Consider the following 23,074-nt stretch of genomic DNA (forward strand, 5'->3'; position numbering starts at 1 on the left):
ACCTAGAAAGGGAAGGGTGTTTAACATTCGTGACTAAATTATTTTTTTCCTCAAAGTTAGCTGTTCATAATTTGGAAATATGTTTGAGTGAACAGAATTTTAGCTTAGAAATATGTTTACATTCTCAGTGGTGAAAAGTGCCAAAAGGGAAGCACGTTTTATCAAGCAATGAATTGGTGGTCGTTTTTACATAGAAAAAGACAGTGTGTTGTTACAGGTGTATAACCACTATCCTAAAACATACTGACCATTGTAAGAAGTACCAGTGTTTCCAAAGGAAATCGGTTTGTCTCTTACAAAACAGCGAGGCCACAAAACAATCATTGACTTTTAACAAAAGCTGACAACTTGTTTACATTGTTTAGCAACTTTAAATATTAACATTTTGCTGTGCTTGCACTTAGTGTAACTAGTACCTGCTTTTATCTAAAATATCAACGTGATCCAAAAATTCACTGTTCCTTATTTGTTGTGTGTTAGTATGTATTTTACAGTGTTTGCATGTTTGTAACAGTAACTACCATTAAATTCATTTTTTTAATTGAAAAGAAGAAGGTCATTACAATAGACTCTTAGGCATAGCATGCACTTCTGTTTTTAGTGCAGGATTTACCAATAAATCTGGTGCTGGCACTCTTTGAAGTGGTCCTTTTAGACTGAATTCTTACATTTTCACCTTCCATTAAATATGGTTTGATTTTAGAGCTGCATGTTTAAACTTTCACTGAACTCTAAATAAGTAAGATCGCCTCATCGTCAAGAATAAAATCAAGCGATTAGTGACACCTGTCATAAAATTACATTGATGTACTTAAAGCCCTTCTAACATTTTCTGATTCATAGATTTATTGTTAAGTGAAATTCAGATGATAACAGTGGTTATAGGCGGAAGCCCTTCAGCATCATATGACTCATGGAATCAGGAGAGTTAGACCATCTATTGGCGTAGGTGTGTACAAGGGGTGACATGTTGTTAAAAATTCTTATATTGCAAGCCAAAATACCAAGCATTGCTTTGTGCTGAGTGTGTTTGAGAGGATGAACAGGACGAAACGCGACTGATATATAATTCTGTTTAGTTTTTGACAGATGGAATGCTGGTTCGTGAAATGATGGCAGATCCATTGCTAAAGAAATACAGGTACAGAGCTGCATTTGCTCTTCAAAAAAGGAATTCCTTCACTTTGCATTTGAACTCTGATAAATCATTTAATTATCTTCCTATAGAAAAGAAGCCCACATGATTTTCATCGACCTCATGGTGCTAAGAAACTTTGTGAACTCTTTCAAGGCCCCATTATGAAAAATTCCTTCAATGCTAACATGCAAATTGAGAAATCCCCTCACAGTGTAAGAGGCACAGAAGGTTATTAGTGAAAGCCTAGAATCTCTAATTAATTTCAGTTGACAATGTTAGAGAGATTGACATGTAACTAAGGTACTTATGACTAAATATTATGAACTTCTAATTTAGTAGTTAAACATGTTTGAACTATGTAAAGTAAACGCATACTGCATCTGGTCCATGTAAGAATAGCAGTAGGAATGAAGATCTTTGCTTGTAACCTTCATTTAACCTTCCTTCCAACTTAATGACCTTGGTATGCTTGTCTTGTCTTATCGACCTTGCTTACAAGGGGAGGAAACCAAAAGGATCTATAACTACCCCAATTAATATTTAACGGTGAGGTTGAAAGCAAGGTTGATCAGTGCCCGACATCGCCATAGCCATCCCGGACGGCTACAAGATCATCCGAAAGGACGGCATCAACCAAACAGGAGGAGGAATCACCATCGTTCATAAGAACACCATCCGCATCACGACCAGTTCCGATGACAACCTCACAACCGCCGAACACCTTCACTTCCAGATTCACACCGACCCTAAGACCACACTCAGAGGCACCCTCATCTATAGACCACCCGGACCCCGCACACAATTCAGCGAAGACATCACTGACTTCATCAGCCCTCACTCCCTCCCCTCCGAGGACTACATCCTACTGGGAGACCTCAACTTCCACCTGGAAAAGAACAATGACAGCAACACCACCACCCTTTTGGACAACCTCGCCAATCTCGGACTCAAACAACTTGTTGACACCCCCACCCACTTTGCCGGGCACACGCTCAACCCAATCTTCACCTCCAGCAAGCACATCTCCTTTAATCACACCACAGCTCTCCATTGGACGGACCACAGCTGCGTTCACTTCAACTACAAAAAGACTACGACCCACAACCACCCTCAACCAATTCCCCGGAGAAACTGGAATAAAATTACCACCGACCAGCTCTTCACATCGCTTCACCAAAACCCTCCTGCAAAATCATCGGACCCAAACCAAGCAGCCAACAACCTCACACAATGGATCACCCACAGCTCTGACAAATTAGCACCCTTGAAACACCATCAAATCAAACAAGGCAGCAGAAAGCCCCCTGGTTTAATGATGACCTTAAGAAATCCAAGAAGATCTGTCGCACCCTCGAAAAAGCCTGGCGAAAAACCCCAACCACTAACAACCTGACCACCTTCAAGAACGACACCCGCAAACACCACCAACTGATCCGATCCACCAAGAAATCAGCATTCAAGGATCGACTCGACAACAACCCCCACAACAGCAAAGAACTATTCAACATCGTCAAAGAGTTTGCCAACCCCACCGCCGGCACCAACAACATCACTCCATCCCAAGACCTCTGCGACTCTCTAGCCTTGTTCTTCCACAACAAAATCGCTGACATACATAACAGCTTTGGAGACCAGCCCACCCCACCTACCTCCGAACTAAAACCCCCCTCCAACAACCTTTACGCCTGGAATCCAATCACCACTGAAGACACCATCCACCTGATGAACATCATTCACTCAGGATCGCCAACCGACCCATGTCCCCACCACATTTTCAACAAAGCAGACTCCATTATCGCACCCCATCTCCGAGACATCATCAACTGCTCCCTCAACTCCGCCACCTTCCCGGAAAGCTGGAACACGCCGAACTCAGCGCCCTCTTGAAGAAACCTACAGCAGACCCCATTGAACTTAAGAACTACCGCCCCATTTCGCTCCTCCCATTCCCTGCCAAAGTCATTGAGAAAGCCGTCAACTGTCAACTCGCCGCCTTCCTCGAATCCAACAAATCCCTCGACCCTTCACAGTCCGGCTTCGGAGCCAAACACAGCACCGAGACCGCCCTCATCGCAGCAACAGACGACATTCGAACTCTACTGGACAAAGGAGAAACTGCTGCCCTCATCCTACTCGACCTCTCCGCAGCCTTCGACACAGTCTGTCATAACACCCTTATACAACGCCTCAGCAATGTCGGAATACAAGGAAAAGCATTGGACTGGATAATCTCGTTTCTCGCCGGAAGAACCCAGAGAGTCCGCCTCTCCTCTTTTAGATCAAAGGCCACCGAAGTCATCTGCGGCATACCCCAAGGATCTTCACTCAGTCCCACCCTCTTCAACGTATACATGAGTCCCCTCGCATCCATTGCGCGCCAACACAACCTCAACATTATCTCCTGCGCAGACTTCACTCAGCTGATCCTATCCCTCACCAAAGACCCAAACACCGCCAAAACCAACCTACACGAAGGTATGAAAGAAGTAGCCGAGTGGATGAAAAACAGCCGTTTAAAACTAAACTCAGACAAAACGGAAGTCCTCATCTTAGGATCATCCCCCTCCGCCTGGGACGACTCATGGTGGCCACCGGCCCTGGGAACCGCACCCATACCAACGGACCACGCACGTAACCTGGGCTTCATCCTGGACTCCTCCCTCTCAATGACCAGACAAATCAACGCTGTCTCATCATCATGCTTCAACATCCTACGCATGCTCAACAAAATCTTCCGTTGGATCCCCACCGAAACAAGAAAGACGGTCACCCATGCACTGGTCACAAGCCGACTAGACTACGGAAACACCCTTTACGCCGGAACCACAGCCAAACTACAGAAAAAACTCCAACGCATCCAAAACGCCTTAGCCAGACTCGTCCTAGACATCCCCCGCCAAGCTCACATTTCCGGTCACCTTAAAGACCTCCACTGGCTCCCCGTCAACAAGAGAATAACGTTCCGCCTCCTCACCCACGCACACAAAGCCCTCTACGACCTAGGACCCGAATACCTCAACACGCGCCTGTCCTTCTACACCCCCACCCGCCAACTTCGATCGTCCAATCAAGCCCTCGCCGCAATTCCACGCATCTAAAGATCCACCATGGGAGGAAGATCCTTCTCCTACTTAGCGGCCAAGACCTGGAATTCCCTCCCCACCCACCTCCGCCTCACACAAAACCACCTCTCCTTCAGAAAACAACTAAAAACTTGGATATTTGATAAGTAAAGCTCCCCCCTCCTTCAAGCGCCTTGAGACCCTCTGGGTGAGTAGTGCGCTATACAAATCTAAACTTGAACTTGAACTTGCTTTCGTGTGAGATAGTCCAGCATAAACAGAAAGAAACAATGTCCAAGTATATAGACTTTATTTCTACATTTAACTATTTACCAAAACATATATACAAAAAGCATTTACTATTCATTTATTTGGTGTTTGAAGTAGAGCTCATGTGGAGCACAAACGTCTGTTTCATGACGTAAATACAACACAAATGTAATAGGATGGACAGGGGGTTTTTACGGAGCCTCTTTAAAAAAAAGTTAATCTGTAAAATATACATTGCTGTCAGCAATTACCTGGATGAAGTGCTGACAATCAAAATGATTAAATTGATCCAGCTTAATCCATATTCAGTCATCTAAAGTGGCAAGTAGTTAAATAACTGAATGTTTTGAACAAAACATATGCTATGCAAATTTACAGTGTCAATTACCTTTTCTGATTTCTGCAAAGCAAATCTTAACGCTTGGTATTCAAGAATTCAAGCTGCCTCTTCCAGCAGTAGTCTCACTTTTCTTTAAATCATTGTAGAAATTAATTTAAAGTAGCAACTGGTGTCCCTCAGCTTGGTTTGGGTAACCAATTATTCCATTTGTGCCTCTGCTTCTCCAGTTGTAGCTTGGGAAATAGTCTAAGCTTACTGGGGACAGTAGGGAGGGTGTATAGTAGCTTTGTAACTCAGATCAGATCAGTGTATGAATAATTGTTACATTAAAGAAATACAATCAATGCCCACTTAAAATGATTTACTCATAACTAGAAAAAAGCCACTAAAGTATATTCCAGGGATTTCCATTTCTCTGATAATTATTTTCTAAGAAATATTTTCATTTTTAAATACTCTAGGATAAAATGAAAGGTATGCCAATCCTGAATTAAATGTTCAATCTGCTAGGGCAGTTAGTAGCTAAAACTACTTTTACTTCCATGTTCTATATAAACATTTTTAACCTTTGCTTCTATGTGAGATCCAAATCTATATGATCAAAGCTGGTATTATGGCATTTTTTCATAAAAGCCATTTTTACTTTGAAGGAATTATTATCCATTAAGGCTGGGAGAGCTCCTGGTTCAAACAGTATCACACCAACTTATACACACAATCTTAGCTACAGCTGTTTCTTTTTTTCCATTTCAGCTCACTGTTCTCTCATTGTCCAGAGTTTCGTTTGAAGGAGCTTGATTTCATATTCAATAGTCTTGGTCTTTTTATAGCATTATGTTCTAGTGTTGGTCATGTGCGTCTGTCCTGGGAAAACATCAGATTTTAATTGATTTGTAGATCACAGATTCCAGTTGATTTAAGAATCAGGCCGTTGTAGTATTGTAGTCCTGGTGTAGTTTTTTTTTTACAGTTGTTGAAATTGTAGGGTAGCAGTTTTAAATATGGTGTTAATGTTTTAAAAATGTAGTTCTTTTTTAGGTCGTACTGAAACCCTTTCACCCCCAGGGTTCTGTCACTACAGCAGGGGGTGCTGCAGGGATCCTTGTTGGGCTCTACCCTTTTTAATCTGTATCTGCGCCCCATGGCTGATATCATCGAGCGCAACAGGTTTGACATCATATCGTACGCCGATGATACACAGCTAATTGTCACCTTAACACAAAACTCTTCTAGTGCTGCGGTTTCTTTGAGAGCCTGTTTGTCAGGGGTAGCCCAATGGATGGACCTCAACAGCCTAAAATTAAATGTGGGCAAGACAGAGGTCCTTATTTTGGGCAAGCAGTCGTCAATCTGGTCTCCCAATTGGTGACCATCTATCTTAGGCTCCCTTCCATCATCAGAGCCTAGGGTTAGAAACCACTGCATTTGGTCTGATGAAAACCTTACCTTTGACTGGCAAATCACAGCCTTGGCCGGCAAATGCTTTGGGATTCTAAAATCCCTGAAAAACATCATTCACCTTCTGCCTGAGTCTGCACAAAAAAAACGGTGATTCAGGCATTGTTATCGCACAGTTGGATTATTGTGACATCCGTTACCTGGGTGTCTCTTGGTGTCAGCTGATGAGACTCCAGTGTATGCAGAATGCTACTGCTCGGCTTTAGTTAAATCTCCCTAGGCGAGGCTTTATGAGCTTGACTCTGAGCAAACTGCACTGGCTCCTGATTAAGAAATGTCTTTCCTTTAAGGCTTTCGGCTATTGCTACAGAGCATTAAGGAAGACTGGGGCCAGCTATTTGCACCTGCCTATCAGGTCTTACTCTCCTACCAGGTGTCTTTTTTCCTCTGTGACCTTGCTGGCTAAAATTCCCGGGGTTAAGATGGTCTGCAGTGGGAGCAGCTCCTTTTTTGGCACCCAAGTTGTGGCACTCTCTTCCTCTCTGTCTTAGGCAATTGTATACAGCAGCTCTGTTCTGGAAACATCTGAAAATATGGCTTTTTAGATAGGCTGTTAGTTCTGTCTAGTCTTTCCTTAAACCTCCTTGGGAATTTCTGACTATTCAGCGCTGCGGCACTTCTTTTGAAGTAACTATAGCGCTTTAAAAGTTCTATTAATATTATCGTTATTATTACTAATTATGATGTTGTCATTGTTTTGCTGTTGTGTTATTGTTTTAAGGTGTTGTGTGATGTTGAGTTGCTGTGTTAAAGTTGTGGTATGATGGTGCTGTACTCTTGTGCTATTGATGTGGTTGTAATGTTATAATGTCATTGAATTATTTACTTTCTTCATTGCCTTTGTGATGGGTATGGTTGTCATTGCATAGTGTTATAACTTTACTGTGGTAGGTGATGTGTTCCAGATGACTTTAAGTTTGTAATTGAGGTGTTACTGTTTTATTATTATTGTTGGGGTTTGAGTAGTATTTGTCTTTGTGTAGTGTAGTATTTATAGTGTTTTCAGTGAAATGCTACTGATACATACAAGTCATTGCCATAATACAAGTAATGCTGCAGTTGTTTTGTGGGCTTGTGGTGTTTCAGGGACAGTACAAAGAAAATAGGAGCCCCTGGATATGAAGAAAAGCAACTGAATACTACAAATGAAGGAATCACTCTGCACTCTAAAAATGCCACTGCAGGTGCTTAAAAGTACACATAGCATAGCAGTCATTCAGTTTTGGCCTGGCTTAACCTAAACTAGCTGATAGAGCTCCCTTACACCTTATATACACCATTAAATAGGTTTGGTCTGAATATCCTTAAAACATCAAGTTGAAATGCTGTATTTTTGGTTCAAGTTATTTTAGTGTTAACAAGTTGGAGTGTTGCCCTATTTGTTATGCTTCCTTTTCCAGTGCCAAAGTTGTGGTTGTAGTATAGTCATTGCAGCTGTAATGTTGTAATTTGTGGGTTGTAGTATTGTAGTTTAATTTCTTGTTTTGTAGTGTGATAATGGTGATGCTTTCTGCAGACAAGTGAAAGTAAGACAGCTGGATCATTTTTTCCACAGTCCCTTAATATTGCTCGACTTAGGCTAAGCTGTTCTTTAAGAAGGCTCTTTAATTACTACTGAATTGGTGGGTCCTATAACTTGGGGCAAGGCACTTATTCTGCCGCTGTCATGTTAGCACAATGTTTCTGACAGAAATAGAGGGAGGCGCACCATCTGTAAAGATAGATAGGCATGGTTCTTATTAAATAAATATTTTTATGGAAATGAGAATTGACCTCGTTCATATGTTAAATATTGGAGAAAAATCCACTGGACTTGAGAGTGCAGAAAAAAATATATTTTGTCTTACTCAACAGCCTGGGTTTGTTTAGACATTGTTTTCCCGTCATGCCTGAAGTGCTCCTTTTCTGCAGGTAGCCTTTGAAGCTGTGCTGACGTGATTTCAGTAGGTATTGTTCTTGTGTTACTTGTTGAGTTTCGTCCGATTTCAGTGTGCTTGGTCTGTCTTGATCTTGTCTTTCCTTGTTCCATTCACAGCGTCCTAATGTTAGATGAAGCTCATGAGAGAACCCTTTATACAGATATCGCCATCGGCCTATTGAAGAAGGTGAGAGGCCTGCGACATTTCCAGTAATTGAACTTAAACTCTGACAGTGCCACTAGTTGCAGTCTCATTGGTGCTCTTCACATGGCCAAGGGAGATGTAGAATAGATCAGAGAGACAAAGTGCCAGACACCGCTGTGAACTCTTATGGTTAAATTCTCCTTGACGAATATCTTGCAAATCATGTGCAACTATGACAGCAACATTAAAACCAAATGCCATGTATATGATGAACTTTGTGGGTTGATAGTAATGATTTGGTAGTGGTACTACAACTGTGTGTCACTGTTATCTTGTTTTACTTTGACAGGGAATCTCACACCATTCACACTGTACCCATGGCATTGTGTCATACTACATTGGTGGAGCTTACTCCATATAATGGTCTCACAGTGACTATTACCGTAGGATGATTTGAAAGAGAGACTTTCACAATGTGCATCTCTAACAGGGATGTCAAACCTCATTCAAAGCAATAGAAAATACATTTTCTGCTATATGGTGAACTTTGCAGAAAATATACTGTTCAAACTAATTTGACTCACTTTAAAGCCTGAATGTTGTGTTCTGATGGGGTTGCGTCTTTCTCTCCAGGTGGGAAGAATGCATGCCAGGTTTCTAGGATACCCACTTACTGTAGAGTTATGTAAATGATCTCTATTGAGGTTAATCCTAAACTCATTTATCATAAGAGGATCTTGAAAACCAAGCACAGATTAGGCATAATTGGGCTTTCGTTGGTCATCCCATATGAAAGATTATTCTTTTTAAAAAATTACATAGAGGCATGCTTAGTACAAAAGAATACATTTTCTGCATTTCTCTGTCTTGGTTTCATAGATACAGAAAAAGCGAGGGGATCTCCGACTCATTGTCACATCTGCAACACTTGATGCAGAGGTAAGTGCAAAAGATTGGTGATTTGTGTCCTCTGCTTTTTGAGCAAATATATTCAGTAGTGAAAACTGTCTGTAAGGACTTGTTTTCACGGAGCATGACTGATTTATTTTCATACACTAACAACATAATAGTTGTTTGGGAGAGGGCTGGAATTAAAGGTAATCACTGTTAAAAAGAAAAGTATTGATCCTCTAGCAAGGATCCTCACCAGACTGGCCCTAAAATTGTCTCTGTTAAAAAAGCAGCTGGTGTAATGGCCAGGTTTCAGGTGATGATCGGCACTGAAAATGCGTACACGTCTTGCTTCCTGACTATGACATTTCAGCTTTCCAGCACAGCTTAAAATTGAGACCAATGTCCATTAAGCGGAGGCAGTGGAAGCTGTTCTTATCTGAACATTCACAGACCTCAGATTTTAATACAAACTAGGCCTTTTAATGCTGAAACTAGACTTTCAACGCTTTCTCCCCCTACAAAGTGGTCACAGAAGGGACCTGCTCCTTCATCTGCCACTTTTGATGAGGCTTCATGACCTCTGTACAAGGTGCCTCTTGCTCCATCAGCCCACTCCTGTAACTTTTTGGTGGTCCCCTTGAACAGATTGTCAGTGCCATCTAGTTTGGTAGCATGGGATGCCTCTGAGAGAAGGAATCCATCAGCGCTGAGTTAATCATTACAAGCCAGGAGAGTAGCCTATAACTTTAGGACAAAAATATTTGAGAACCTTTCGACGGTAGAACATCCCCGCTTGTAGAACGGCTTCCCATGGAATGACAATAGTGATTATTATATTAATGCATTATCAACCAGCAATTCTGGGGACGTTGGTGATCGGCACAAAGGTGTGCCTTCGTGTGTTCCGTCCCCACAAAAGCATACCCTCTTAATGTGCCCATTTCTTATTCTGGCCCGATGAATACATTGACAAGGTAATTTGACATCCCGAATACTTTTGAGGTGAAGTGTAAGTACAAGGCTTCTGATCGAGGTCTGGTTTTCCTATCTGTTTGTTCACAGCTCTTTGTTTTTTCCAGTGGTATCAAAGAGATTGTCTTTAACTTGAGAGATGGTGACTCACCCTGATGGGGTGAAAGCTGATACCTGCTTGTATTGGTAACAAAGATAGTACTCTCTGTGGATTTTCAGTTTGAGCTGCCATTGCCACCTGCTTACACGTAGGTCGGATCAAAGCATGTAAGACAGGATAGAGAGTTTTATTGATTTCCATCCTGAGGCCAAAGGGGGCAGCCTAAATAGCTCCTAGTTAAGGGGGAAAGGCATACCTTTCCCCCTTAACAAGGAGCTATTTAGGAAGATATTGCATATCTCTCAGTCAGGTAGGTAGCTCAGCTCATTCAGTGGTGCTCCTGAAGCATGCATAGTCAAAGCTGTAGGGTTTCGGGCCAGAGGATCAGCTAGGTATTGACATCCTTTAGTCCTCCAACAGATAAAAAAAAGCAACAAATGAGGATCCTCTTGTGTGCCTTGTCTTCCTCCATCAGGTGTGCCCTTTTTCCTTCCTTGTTATTTTCCTCCCGTACTTTCCCTCTCCCAGACTCCACTGCACCTCTTTCATCCTGCTCCTCCCCCCTATCATAGTCTTCCTTTCTCACTTTAAGTTGGCCTTCTTAAGTCTTGTCAATGCACTGAGAAAGCATGTTATTCCGTACTAATAATGAAAGTTGTCTAAGAGTAAATTCTAGAAGGGCAGGAGGATGCCGCCGCAGGTAAGGCTAGAAGGTCGAAGGTCTATGGGAACTAAGTAAAAGTATTGGGCTCACATAGATGGATGAAGATAGAAGGGTAAAACTGCACTGCCCATTGATTCCTGTGCTGCCATGGCAACTAACTACCAAGCACTTTGCCTTTCACCCTAGGACATGCAAGGTGCACGTCTGGCTGGGTCTGTGCCATGTCATGGCTGTGGCCTGTCCGAATCGTGTTCCTCCACTTATGGGGCTTTTTCGAGCATGAAAGGAGTGTGAAGCGTAAAACCCCTGCTAAAAATGTGTCCTCCTTTGGCCTAGGACGAATATGTGGAATTGGGGTCTTTTTAAGTTAGCAGTATACCTGCCTTGGTCATTTTTAATGTTAACAACTCCCATTCTTGCAACTGTGGCATCATTTTACTACTAATTAGGCAGCATCTCTGCCTATCTAATGATGCCTTATGGAATACTGTCTTCTTTCTCATTTTCCTTTTCTTTTGGTCCACATGCTGCCCCTCCAGCTACGTTTATGCAATGCAGCCACCTCTCTATTTTTTTTCCTCCTGCCCTCCCACTCCAGCTGGGTTACCTATAACACAGATCATCAAAGCAAATCACTACCTCTTTCAGTTGCGTCTAGCATAATAAGAACTTTGAAATATAATATTTATTTTGCAGAATACATTTTAACCACTAACTTGTTTTAAATATATTTTGTGAAATTATCTCTTACACCACCTCCTACATCAAACTGCAAGGCCCTGTACCCCAAGACAAGATAAACTTCTCTCCTATCACTAACACACAACTTCAAAACACTTCCACAAAGGATCATAACAAAAACACCACTCTGCCAATCTCACACTACCATACATTGTAGGATGGCTCCCTTCTGGAAACGCTCTTGTCTATCCCACAAAATCTTATGAAGCACAGTGAAAAACTGGATCATTGGTTGCGTGGGGTGTTGATCCTGCTCAACCAACCGCCACAATTCCTGTCAGGGTGAACCACAAAAGTCAATAAATTAACCTGTGCTTAAACCTCTGGTAGCTTGGCACATTAATTTATGTGAAAGGTTTTATATATATCGCTGGCTAGGCCTGTGGGTATCAGAGTGCTTTACAGGAGCAGAAGCAGTACAAGAAATATAAACAGCTGTTCAGGGAAAAGCATAAACAGTCAAAAAACAAAACCACAAATTGATTAGGACATAAAAAGGGAACAGGCACCAGCAGTATACATGGGAGGAGAACTAAGGGTAAAACAGTCAGTTACTCCAGTATTGGAACTTTCATAGATTCACATGCCTGAATCATTCCCCGTCGTCGAGACGGGAGTCTCCGGTATATAAAAAAGCAGTGCTTAGTAGTGTAGCAAACTGAAAAGAGGCCTAGGCCCATTTCCCTTTTGCAACCCATAGCCTTTGTTATGTAAAAAAGGCCCAAACTTTTCCCTGAACCAATCAGAGCTCCTCACCCTCTAGAACACTCCTGAGAGAACCTTCTGCCCCTCAGATTTTTCTACCGCACGTTGTGCTAGGGAGTCTCCTTTGAGCTCTGCTCAAACTCTTTACTTCTACAGTATTTTGACTTGGATTTTTAGGTTTCTACATCAACCATGTCTGAGAAGGAGAAAAAAGGATTATTTAGAGCTTGTTCAACCTGCTCCAAGAAGAGGTTGTTTAGAGATGACCATCACAAGGACTGCATCTATTGTCTCTATCCAGATCATAAGGCAGCAGATTGTAAGGTATGTCGTACCTTTTCAAATAAGACATTGAGAGATCGTGAGGGAAGGCTAATGATCTGGCTTCAGAAAGTCAAAGCCAGGAAGGAAATCCTCTCAAGTGAGAGTGAGGAGGAATCTGTGGCGTCTAAGAGATCTCAGAAGAGAAGTAGATCTCCTCAGACACATTCCTCGGGAAAGACCTGAGAAGGCCCCCAAAAAGACCACTCCAGGGTCTTCAGGGCGCAGTCCCTCGAAATCCCCTTCAGTCTCATCTAAGGGGAAGAAGGGATCTGCTGGTGAGGTGAAAGGAGCAAAAGGCACCTCAAATCCACCACAGTCGCCTCAGAAGATCAAGATTACCATCAAACGATCTTCTTCTGCGCCTTCTGAGGAGAAATCAACTCCGTCAACGGGACCGTCGACTAAGAAAGGACCATCGGCGACGACGAAAACACCTCCGTCGTCGACGAAAAAGGATAAGGCTGGTGAGAAAACAGTGTCGACGATTTCACCGTCGACGACTATATCGTTGACGGTTTCGGCGTCGGCGACCGTGTCGGCGGCGGCGTCGACGACGGTAGTGTCGACGACGGCAGTGTCGACGAGGACTGGGTCGACGACGGCAGTGTTGACGGCAGCGTCGACGGCAGCGTCGACGAGGACGACGACGTCGACGAGGACAGCGTCGACGGTCACTACAACGTCGACGGTAGCGTCGACGACGATGACTTGGTCGACGACGGCGATGGGAATCTCGTCGACGGGCTCGTCGACGATGGAAAAAACACCAGAAAAAAGGTTGGTGCCTTGGAAAAAACCTATTACACCGGAGGTTACATCTCCAAGCAAGGTCTCCCCATTGCTACCGACTCACTTACTGGAAGAGGAAGATGAGGAGTATGGTATTGCCAGTAGCCCTTCGCAATTACAGGTCAAGTACCAGGAAGACGATTCGGAGGAAGAATATGGGGGTTATCAAGAGCAACCCCAGGAACAACACCGAATTCGACAACGAGAAGAGATGGCCAGTGTCCAATCCTCTTTGTTAAGGGATCTCCAAGGAATGTTGGAGGATTATAGAAGAAGATACCCAGCGACTCCAGTCGCTCCACAGGCCGTAGAGGCGGCTCCACGTCCACGCTCGGTTCCAGGGACTCCGATTCGTAGGAGGGAAATTGTGCCGGAACCTACTGTTAGGTCCCCACCACCGACAACACACCATGATACCTCGGATGAGGATGAAGATGGTGAAATTGCGGACACAAGTGCAGAATGGCATGACTATATCGCCCCATCACCTGCAACTCCTCCGCAGAGACCAGTGGACTCTCCACCGGAGGACATTGGTGGATTTCATAATTTGATGGAGAGAGCCACTAAGAGGTTTGCACTGACCATGACAGAAGAAAAAACTGAATGTTTTCTATATGACTTTAAAGATTTGTATCGGAGATCTGTACGATCTTTGCCTATAGTGTCTCTGGAAGGAAGGATTGAAGGTCATGGAGACGCCAGCGACTGTAACACCAGTTCTGGCCAGACTGGATAAAAAGTATAAAGCACCAGTCGATGCTCCATCTTGCCTTGTGGGTCATCCCAAACCGGATTCTGTTATCACGCAGGCGGCACAACAGAAATCCAGGAACCCATCTGCTCCGATTGCAACACCTCCAGACAAGGAGGGCAGAAGGTTGGATAACGCAGGGAAGCGTTTTTCTTTAATGTGTGCTCTGTTGGTAAGAGCCTCTAATGCCCTGGCTATATTGGGGAGGTATGACAGGCAGATGTGGTGCAACATGTCTCCATATGTTAACCTGGTGCCAGATCCAGAGAAGCAGGAGGCAAAGAAAATTCTCATGGAAGGAGAGAGGACTTCAGCTGAAGTCATAGTCTGCGCTATGGATATAGCGACCACAGCATTTAGATCCTTGGGAGGAGCGGCGGTCCTGCGCAGCAAGGTTGGCTGCGAGCAACCGCATTTAGGCCGGAGGTGCAGAACAAAATCTTAGACCTCCCTTTCAATGGAGAAGAATTATTTGGAAAACATATAGATGACACGCTGGAAAGTATCAAGAAGGATACTGATACGGCAAAGTCTCTGGGAACTCTGCAGTACAGGAAAACCCCTTTTTGTGGCTCCAGGGGTAGAGGACAGTCCTCGTATAGAGGAGGATACCAACAGGGGAGATATTCTTCTTCTTATCAGTCCTCATCACAGCCGTACCGTCAACAATATAACCAGCGTCAGTCAGGAGGATACACAAAATCAACTCCTAGAGGACGTGGTGGCGGAGGAAAGGACAACACCCGTAGGCAATGACAACCTCCATCTTCCGGCTCTGTCAGATGCTCCCCTGGGTGGAAAGATTGCTCACTATCTATACAATTGGCGGAAAATAACAACGGACCAATGGGTCCTCAAAATAGTTCAATTCGGTCACACCCTAGAATTTATTCAGACACCCCCTTGTACGCCACCGATGCACAAGAGAGCAAATCATCTGCATGAACTCCGGCAGGAGATTCGGACAATGCTCCGAAAGGGAGCAATAGAACCAGTACCGAAATCCCAGGAAAACAGGGGGTTTTACTCCCGTTTTTTTTCTTATCAAGAAAAACAAGCTCCAGTGGCGCCCCATCCTGGATCTCAGATCCTTAAACACCTATCTCAAGAAACAATCTTTCAGGATGGTATCTCTACAGGACATCCTTCCATTGTTAAACCCAGGGGATCATATGACCACATTGGACCTACAAGACGCGTATTTCCACGTGCCGATATATCCTGCACACAGGCAGTACCTTCGGTTTTGGGTAGCCGGAAGACATTACCAATTCAAGGTACTGCCATTCGGCTTGAAGTCAGCGCCAAGGGTTTTCACGAAATGCCTGGCTCCAATGGCGGCTGTGTTGAGGAAGCAAACACATCAAATATTTCCTTACCTCGACGACTGGTTGGTCAAAGCAACATCAAAGACACAAGCCAGAGCGTCAACGCAAGCTTGCATAGACTTATTCGCCGATTTAGGATTGACTTTAAACGAGACAAAAGTCGAACCTCCACCCAGCAAGAGTGATCACATTTCTGGGAGCAATATTGGACACGGAATGCAACAAAGCGTTTCCTTCCGAGGAAAGACAACTGAGGATTGTGTCCCTCTTCCAAGACTTGAGAAAAAGAAAGTCTCTTTCAGTCCGCAGGTACAAATCCTTGCTGGGCACAATGTCCTCTTGTATTCCACTGGTACCTTGCTGCAGGCTATAAATGAGACCATGGCAGGAACAGATCGATCTCCAATGGCGTCAGGCAGAGGGATCCTTCGACGATATAATAAAGGTGACACCAGTGATGCGATAGGCAGCAGAGTGGTCGACGCAAAAGGCAAACGTGTCTCAAGGACTGTTGTTTCTAGCAAGTGCAGCTCTGCTAGTGGTAACGACAGATGCATCATTAGAAGGATGGGGAGCTTTCCTTCAGGACCTTCAGGTCAGCGGCCGTTGGAAAGCAGAGGAGCAGCAATTGCATATAAATCTGCTGCTGGAGCTCAGGGCGATCCGTTTGACATTACTGGCTTTTCTGCCAAGGATAAAAGGTGCGCCGGTGTTTGTAAGAACAGACAACACCACGGGGATGCATTATGTAAACAAGCAAGGGGGAACAAGATCTCTCTCCCTGTCTCAGGAAGCCCAGTAGATTTGGGAATGGGCTGTTCAGCAGGAAATATCATTGACAGCAGAACACCTCCCGGGGGATCAAAACATCAAAGCGGATACTCTCAGCAGGCTAAAATCGTCCTGCCACGAATGGGAGCTACACCAGGAAATCCTGGACAGCGTCTTTCGGAGATGGGGAGCACCGTTGGTGGACCTCTTCGCTACAGGGGAAAACAGAAAATGCCAGTACTTCGCAAGCTGGCTTCCCCAGAAGGGATCTTGGGGGAATACTTTTTCCATGGCATGGTCCAGCATCTTTGCCTACGGTTTTCCTCCAATTCCTCTTCTCCCCAGCGTACTGGTGAAGATCAAGAAAGAGCCGTGCAGACTGATCCTAGTAGCCCCGTGGTGGCCCAGACAACACTGGTTCACGGAACTGCTGCTATTGTCGGAGGACCGTCCAATTCGGTTGCGCATGATTCCATCGCTTCTGACAATGTCCAAGGGGCAGGTGCGCAATCCGGACCCGAAATCCTTGCGATTAGCAGCCTTTCTCCTGAACACAGTGAGTTTAGCCATCTGAACATCTCACAAGAATTTAAGGGCATCCTGTCAAAGGCCAGAGCAGAGAGTACCAATAGAACCTACAGGATGAAATGGAAGAGGTTCTGTCTGTGGTGTAAGAGGCATGATGTTCATCCTCTTACTGCTGCGCCTCATCAGATTATACCATACATTCTGCAGTTAGCAAAGTCAGGATTAGCACACGCCTCCATCAAGGTGCATTTGGGTGCGTTATCCCGCTACAGGAGGTCATCGTCAGGCCCATCTTTATGGTCCTCAAGGATTATCAAGCAATTCATGAAAGGAATATTCAGAGTCTTTCCACCAGTAAAGCCTCTACCACCATTACGGAATCTGAATATTGTACTCTCTCAATTGATGAAGCCACCATTTGAACCGATACACAGGGCAGACCTGAAGTTCTTGTCCTGGAAAGTGGCTCTTCTCATTGCGTTGACTTCAGCGAGAAGAGTAGGTGAACTACAGGCGCTCACGATTCAGGAGCCTTTCTTGCAATTTCAAGAGGATAAGATGATTCTCAGGACAAACCCGAAGTTCATTCCAAAGGTGCCAACAGATTTTCATTTGAACAAACCATTGGTGCTGAAGCGTTTCTTTCCGCATCCATCAACAGCGGCAGAAACAGTATTACACTCTCTGGACGTTCAGAGATGTATGAAATTTTACTTGAAAGAAACTAAGGCATTTCGCAGGTCTTCCCAGTTGTTCGTCGCCTTCAGCGCACCCAGGAAAGGTTTCCCGCTGTCAAAGTGGGGAATTGCCAGATGGATTTCCAGTGCAATTGTCTACTGTCATCAAGCTGCTGGAAAGCCTTTGAATGCACGAGTCCGTGCTCATTCCACAAGGGCAGTGGCCACATCCACTGCATTATTTGGAGGAGTGCCAATCCAGGATATCTGCAGAGCAGCAACCTGGGCATCTACGCACACCTTCACCAGGCACTACTGCTTGGAGGCAGCCGCAGAATCGGATGCGGCGGTGGGAGAGGCGGTACTGCGGAATATCACCCAGTAACGGTGAGCCTTTCTTGAATCCCCCCATCCATAAGTTCTCTTGTTTACAAAGTCACATTTTATATAAGTATTTATATTTATATATGAGATTATGCTTCATTTGCTAATGGTATTGCATGAGTATGTAATTTATCAGAAAAATGTGCTTTGTTTTTTCACTGCTCGCTATTCTGATTCAGGCATGTGAATCTATGAAAGTTCCAATACTGGAGTAAGAAAACAAGTTTCTTACCTGTAATTTTAGTTCTCCAGTATTGCTATCTTTCATAGATTCACATGCACCCTCCCTCCTCCCCTGAGAGGCTCACCTCGGATTTAGCACAAGAAGTGTATTATTGCACAAGTGCGCGAAAAATCTGAGGGGCAGAAGGTTCTCTCAGGAGTGTTCTAGAGGGTGAGAAGCTCTGATTGGTTCAGGGAAAAGTTTGGGCCTTTTTTACATAACAAAGGCTATGGGTTGCAAAAGGGAAATGGGCCTAGGCCTCTTTTCAGTTTGCTACACTACTAAACACTGCTTACAGGTAAGTAACTTGTTTTCTTACAGCAACAGAAATGGTTTGGAAATAAAAGGGGCGGGCTGGGCTGTTAACGTGAGAGAGGGAATAAGGTAGAGCAATTTTACAAAGGTAATAAAAGCACGCAGGTAGGGCTCAACAATAGATTAAAGGTGGGGAGCCTACTATCTGGGGGATAAATGTGATATGAACGGCAAAAATAAAAATAAAATAAGTGGGGAAAAGCAATAATTATATAAATATTCAAAAATAAATAACACTAGCAAAAGTATTGGATTTCAAACGAGTCAACTTAACTATTCCAACTCCAATATAAGCAAAAGTCTCAAAAGTGTTGGATTTTTATATTAAGGCATTTAATATTAGATATAAGCACATAAGCAGTCAGACTTAACTTAGTGGCAACGTGTAAATAATTTATGTAGTGCACAAGCAGTAATAAAGCGAAAAAAGAAAAATCCCACATCAATTTAGAAAAAATAAAGTACATTTAAATAAATTATTTTACACCAAAATGGCAAAAATCCAATCAGTAGAACTGGAGTAACACATTTTTTAAGCTTAAGGTAAAAACTAGCGCCTGAAAGATCAAATCACCAACCGATGACATCTAGTGATGCAAGACTGTAATCAAAGTCGGGAAATGAACCAACTGCAATGGAGGGTGAGTCGGATACAAGAAGTGGATTGGGCTCAGTCGGCACCTACATTTGGACTTGAAACAATTTCAGCAAAAATGTTCTGTGAACCTAGAAGTTCAGCAGGTAAAGACTGCAGGTGGTGTTGGAGAAGGAGGAGGCGTTGTTGGGGAGGCGCTGGACGAAGTTACAGTGAATATTTCCACGTTCTGACTTAGGACCTGATTAAGATCTTGGCAGACAGATTACTCCGTCAGAACGGAGACGAATATCTTGTCTGCCGAAATATAAATCCCATTATATCCTTTGGCATTTATATTTTGGAGGATGACATATCTGTCACCATTGTGACAGAGTAACCCATGACGGAGTAACCCATCCACCAACATCTAAATCGGGTCCTTAATCTTTTTTTTGGGAAGCCAAACTCTCCAGTGGGACGAGGCCGGAGGTTGTAGCCAACAAGGCCTCCATGAGGCCGGATATCCTTCCTGCGAAGGACCGCTAATCAGGATTTGCTGCTGCAGAAAAGAACATAGCGGTGCTGCCGCAAAGTCAGTGCATCCGGCCATGCACCTTCGTCGGATAGACAAGCAGGTTGGTCCCAGTCTCCTCTCGGTTCTCAAAGCAGATTTTAGCCCAAAAATGTCCATGTTTTAAATCATGGCTATCTGGACACCATTAGCACCACTTCCAAGGGTTCAGGACTGGAGAGGCACCATTTGGAGGATTGGTACCCACTCATGCTAATTTCAAGTGCAGGTTCAAGATGTTTGGGGCCTTTCTGCTCTGAGTGTCTGTTTAGGAGTCCAGCCAACTAGCCCTTGGAGTCATTCTGATAGTCCTGGTGTCAAGAGATGGAACAGGGCTTCAGAAGCTGGGCAGGCCTCTGAGGGTTCATGCATTCTTCAGGTTGCAGAGCAGTTCTTCCAGGTGCAGCAAAGCAGTCTTCTGCAGCACACAGCGACACAGCGGCAGGCAGTCCTCTAAGAAAACTTTCGTAGGTCCCCAAAGTGAACTGAACAGTGGGCCTGAGGCTCCTATTTTTATACCTAGTGCCTTCTTTAAAGTAGAAGAAGTTTCTAGACAATTCCTTTGAAGTGCTTGAAATATCCTTCCTTTCATGCCTTGGCTATAGCCTGGCTGCCTGAACAAGAAGTGGTGTGAAGGCAGGACTCATCCTATTAATTTGCGAATGCGGCTGAGCCCAGCTTCGCCCCCCCCCCCATCTTCCAGTGATGCCCTGTCCAGGTGTCATATGGTTCTTACTTTTTCAGTAAAACTGTGCATTTGTTGAAACGTAAACCTAAAAACTGCACATGACTGAGTCGAAGCACACCATCAGGATAGGTTGGCCTGAGTCCTGGCTAGCTCACAGTGCACCATCTGTACCCCTAACCTAGCAAGGTAACAGGTGGTATGTGAAACCTCAGAACATGACATCCCTGACTCCCCAAGGAAATGGTGGAAACAAGCCTAAAGCCCATTTGTTTGGAAACTCATGCATGCCCAAGGGGAAACATAATAAATACTTGAACTGGCATTTCAAATATTTATTGAAGCAATAAGATTCTTGTATAAAATATGTGGACTGCAATTATCAATAGAAAGAAACAAAAGCGAAAAATCAGCATCACAAGAACGGTCAAGAAAATGAACAGTTTAACCATTGTGCTGTTACATAGAGTATATGCTTGCATATGAGTATAGTTATGCTCCCACCTGGCGCTCCCTAGCCTGGTGTGTCTAGGGTGGGTGAATCTAACAAAATCCCTGTGGTTGATTTACCTCCCCCTGTTACCTGTGAGTATGTTCATCTTGGAGCCTGTCTTGGTGTATTGCTGGGCACGATCCTTCTCACGAGGTAAACAGCATTCAGCTGGGCTGGAATTACAGCATGGGTCAACCTTGACACTATCAGTGAAATGCTCCTCTAACTAAACAAAGGAGTGATGTTGTTTAAATAATAAACTTCACCCGTGGTGCCATGTCGAAGCCCCAGTCCGGCTGCCATTATTGATTCTATCCTAACAAAGCTGTCGCTGAGTGAGCAATAACAAACAACAGCATTTTCCACAGTACATTTTAGCTTCCATGCAGAATGTTCAAGGCTCTGATAATATGTCTACAAAGATGTGTAAATGTAAGCAAAGTTATTTCGTGGAACATTATCCCATACAAGGACGCAAGCAAATGTGTGTCAAATGTCAATGTTCAAGAAAATATGTCAACTTTAAACATGAGTATGTAGAATAGTGGCCTAGTGTGCCCACATAACACCTATCCCTCTATTATCTGGCTGTCTGGGAGGAATGAAATCTAGCTTCCAACTATACCCACTCATGTGACCCAGGAACAGGCTGCAGGCCCAAAACAACAAGAGCAGAAACATGCCAGCTTTCTAAAAGTGCAAAAACAACAGTTGGACAGAATGCAGAACAATGTCATACATTCACCCCAGTAAAGAGATCTGGGCCTAAATCTATCGTTTTTTTGCACTCCACAACACCCCAGTTCAGACATGACCATGTGGGCTAAAGAATGGTGATGGATTAAACCCAGATCTGTTGACTGGGTGTGAGTGTTTGATTGGTTCATATGCTCCGTCCATCACCACCCCCTTTTGTACCGCTTTGTTCGCCATAAGTTGGGAGGGTATGCTCAGATGTTGAGTCCCTTGCTCACTTTGCCACTGGATTCTAGCAAGCCTGGCTGAAGACAGCTGGAATGCCAGAAACCAGTCCTAGGAAGCTTGATTCCGGTCCAGGGAAGGCATGGCTTGGCAGTTCGGGCTGGACTGTTCCCATGAGGCACAGGGTCAGACTGATTTGCATATGGCCATGTCTGAACTGGGGTGGCAGAGTGGGCTAAAGAATGGTGATGGATTATACCTAGATCTGTTGACTGGGTGTGAGTGTTTGATTGGTTCAGATGCTCTGTCCATCACCACCCCCTTTTGTACCGCTTTGTTCACCATAAGTTGGCAGGGTATGAGTCCCTTGCTCACTTTGCCACTGGATTCAAGCAAGCCTGGCTGAAGACGGCTGGAATGCCAGAAACCGGTCCTAGGAAGCTTGATTCCGGTCCAGGGAAGGCTTGGCAGTTCGGGCTGGACTGTTCCCATGAGGCACAGGGTTAGACTGATTTGCATATGGCCATGTCTGAACTGGGATGGCAGAGTGGGCTAAAGAATGGTGATGGATTAAACCCAGGTATTTTGACTGGGTGTGAGTGTTTGATTGGTTCAGATGCTCCGTCCATCACCACCCCCTTTTGTACAGCTTTCTAAAAGTGGCATTTTCAAAATTGTAATTTAAAATCTGAATTTACCATTAACACGTTTTTTTAAATTATAATTTCTAAGACACCAAACATGAAATCTCTGCCTGTCCCCAATCAAAAGTTAGCACTTATTAAATGTACTAAGACAACCCAATATTATCCTATGGAAGAGGTAGGCCTCGCAATAGTGAAAACGAAATTAGGAGTTTTTGACTACCCTGACATGTAAAAAGTAAAGGTACATGCCCAACCTTTTAATTACAATGGACCTTACCCTATGGGCTGGATTGGGCTTACCTTAGGGGTGACTTATATGCAATAAAAGGGGAGTTTAAAGCTTGGCATGGTGGTTATTTTTCCTAGTTGAATTTTCAGTTTAAACTGCACTCAGGCTGCAATGGCAGACTGTAGACATATTATCAGGGGTAAGCCAATTTTACCCTGCTTTAGTGAGTGAGCACAAGCACGTTAGCACTGGTTCAAATTTCTCCCATGTGTTTCTCCCATATGTTCTTTCCAACCTTTCAAGGAATCATCTGTGATCATTGTCTCATGGCATGTCATTGTATATAACGGGAACCCCCTCAGAGTGCTCTTGTGTTCCATTTACCATTGGAAGTACGATGGGTCAATATAATTTGCTCACATGCCAGTGATACAAAATCTCAGCCTACGGA

General features: G+C 44.0%; 1 protein-coding gene across 1 annotated transcript in view; it reads left to right on the forward strand.

Annotated features, from left to right (window-relative positions):
- Window positions 1-23,074, forward strand: part of DHX35 (DEAH-box helicase 35) — a 593,749-nt gene that overhangs the window by 244,122 nt on the left and 326,553 nt on the right. The window contains exons 6-8 of the mRNA XM_086932268.1: window positions 1,080-1,141; window positions 8,304-8,373; window positions 9,211-9,270. Of these exons, the coding sequence (XP_086788394.1) occupies window positions 1,080-1,141; window positions 8,304-8,373; window positions 9,211-9,270 (192 nt within the window). The remainder of the gene's footprint in view (window positions 1-1,079; window positions 1,142-8,303; window positions 8,374-9,210; window positions 9,271-23,074) is intronic.

Source organism: Lissotriton vulgaris, chromosome 7 (assembly GCF_964263255.1).
Source record: "Lissotriton vulgaris chromosome 7, aLisVul1.2, whole genome shotgun sequence".
NCBI lineage: Eukaryota > Metazoa > Chordata > Amphibia > Caudata > Salamandridae > Lissotriton > Lissotriton vulgaris.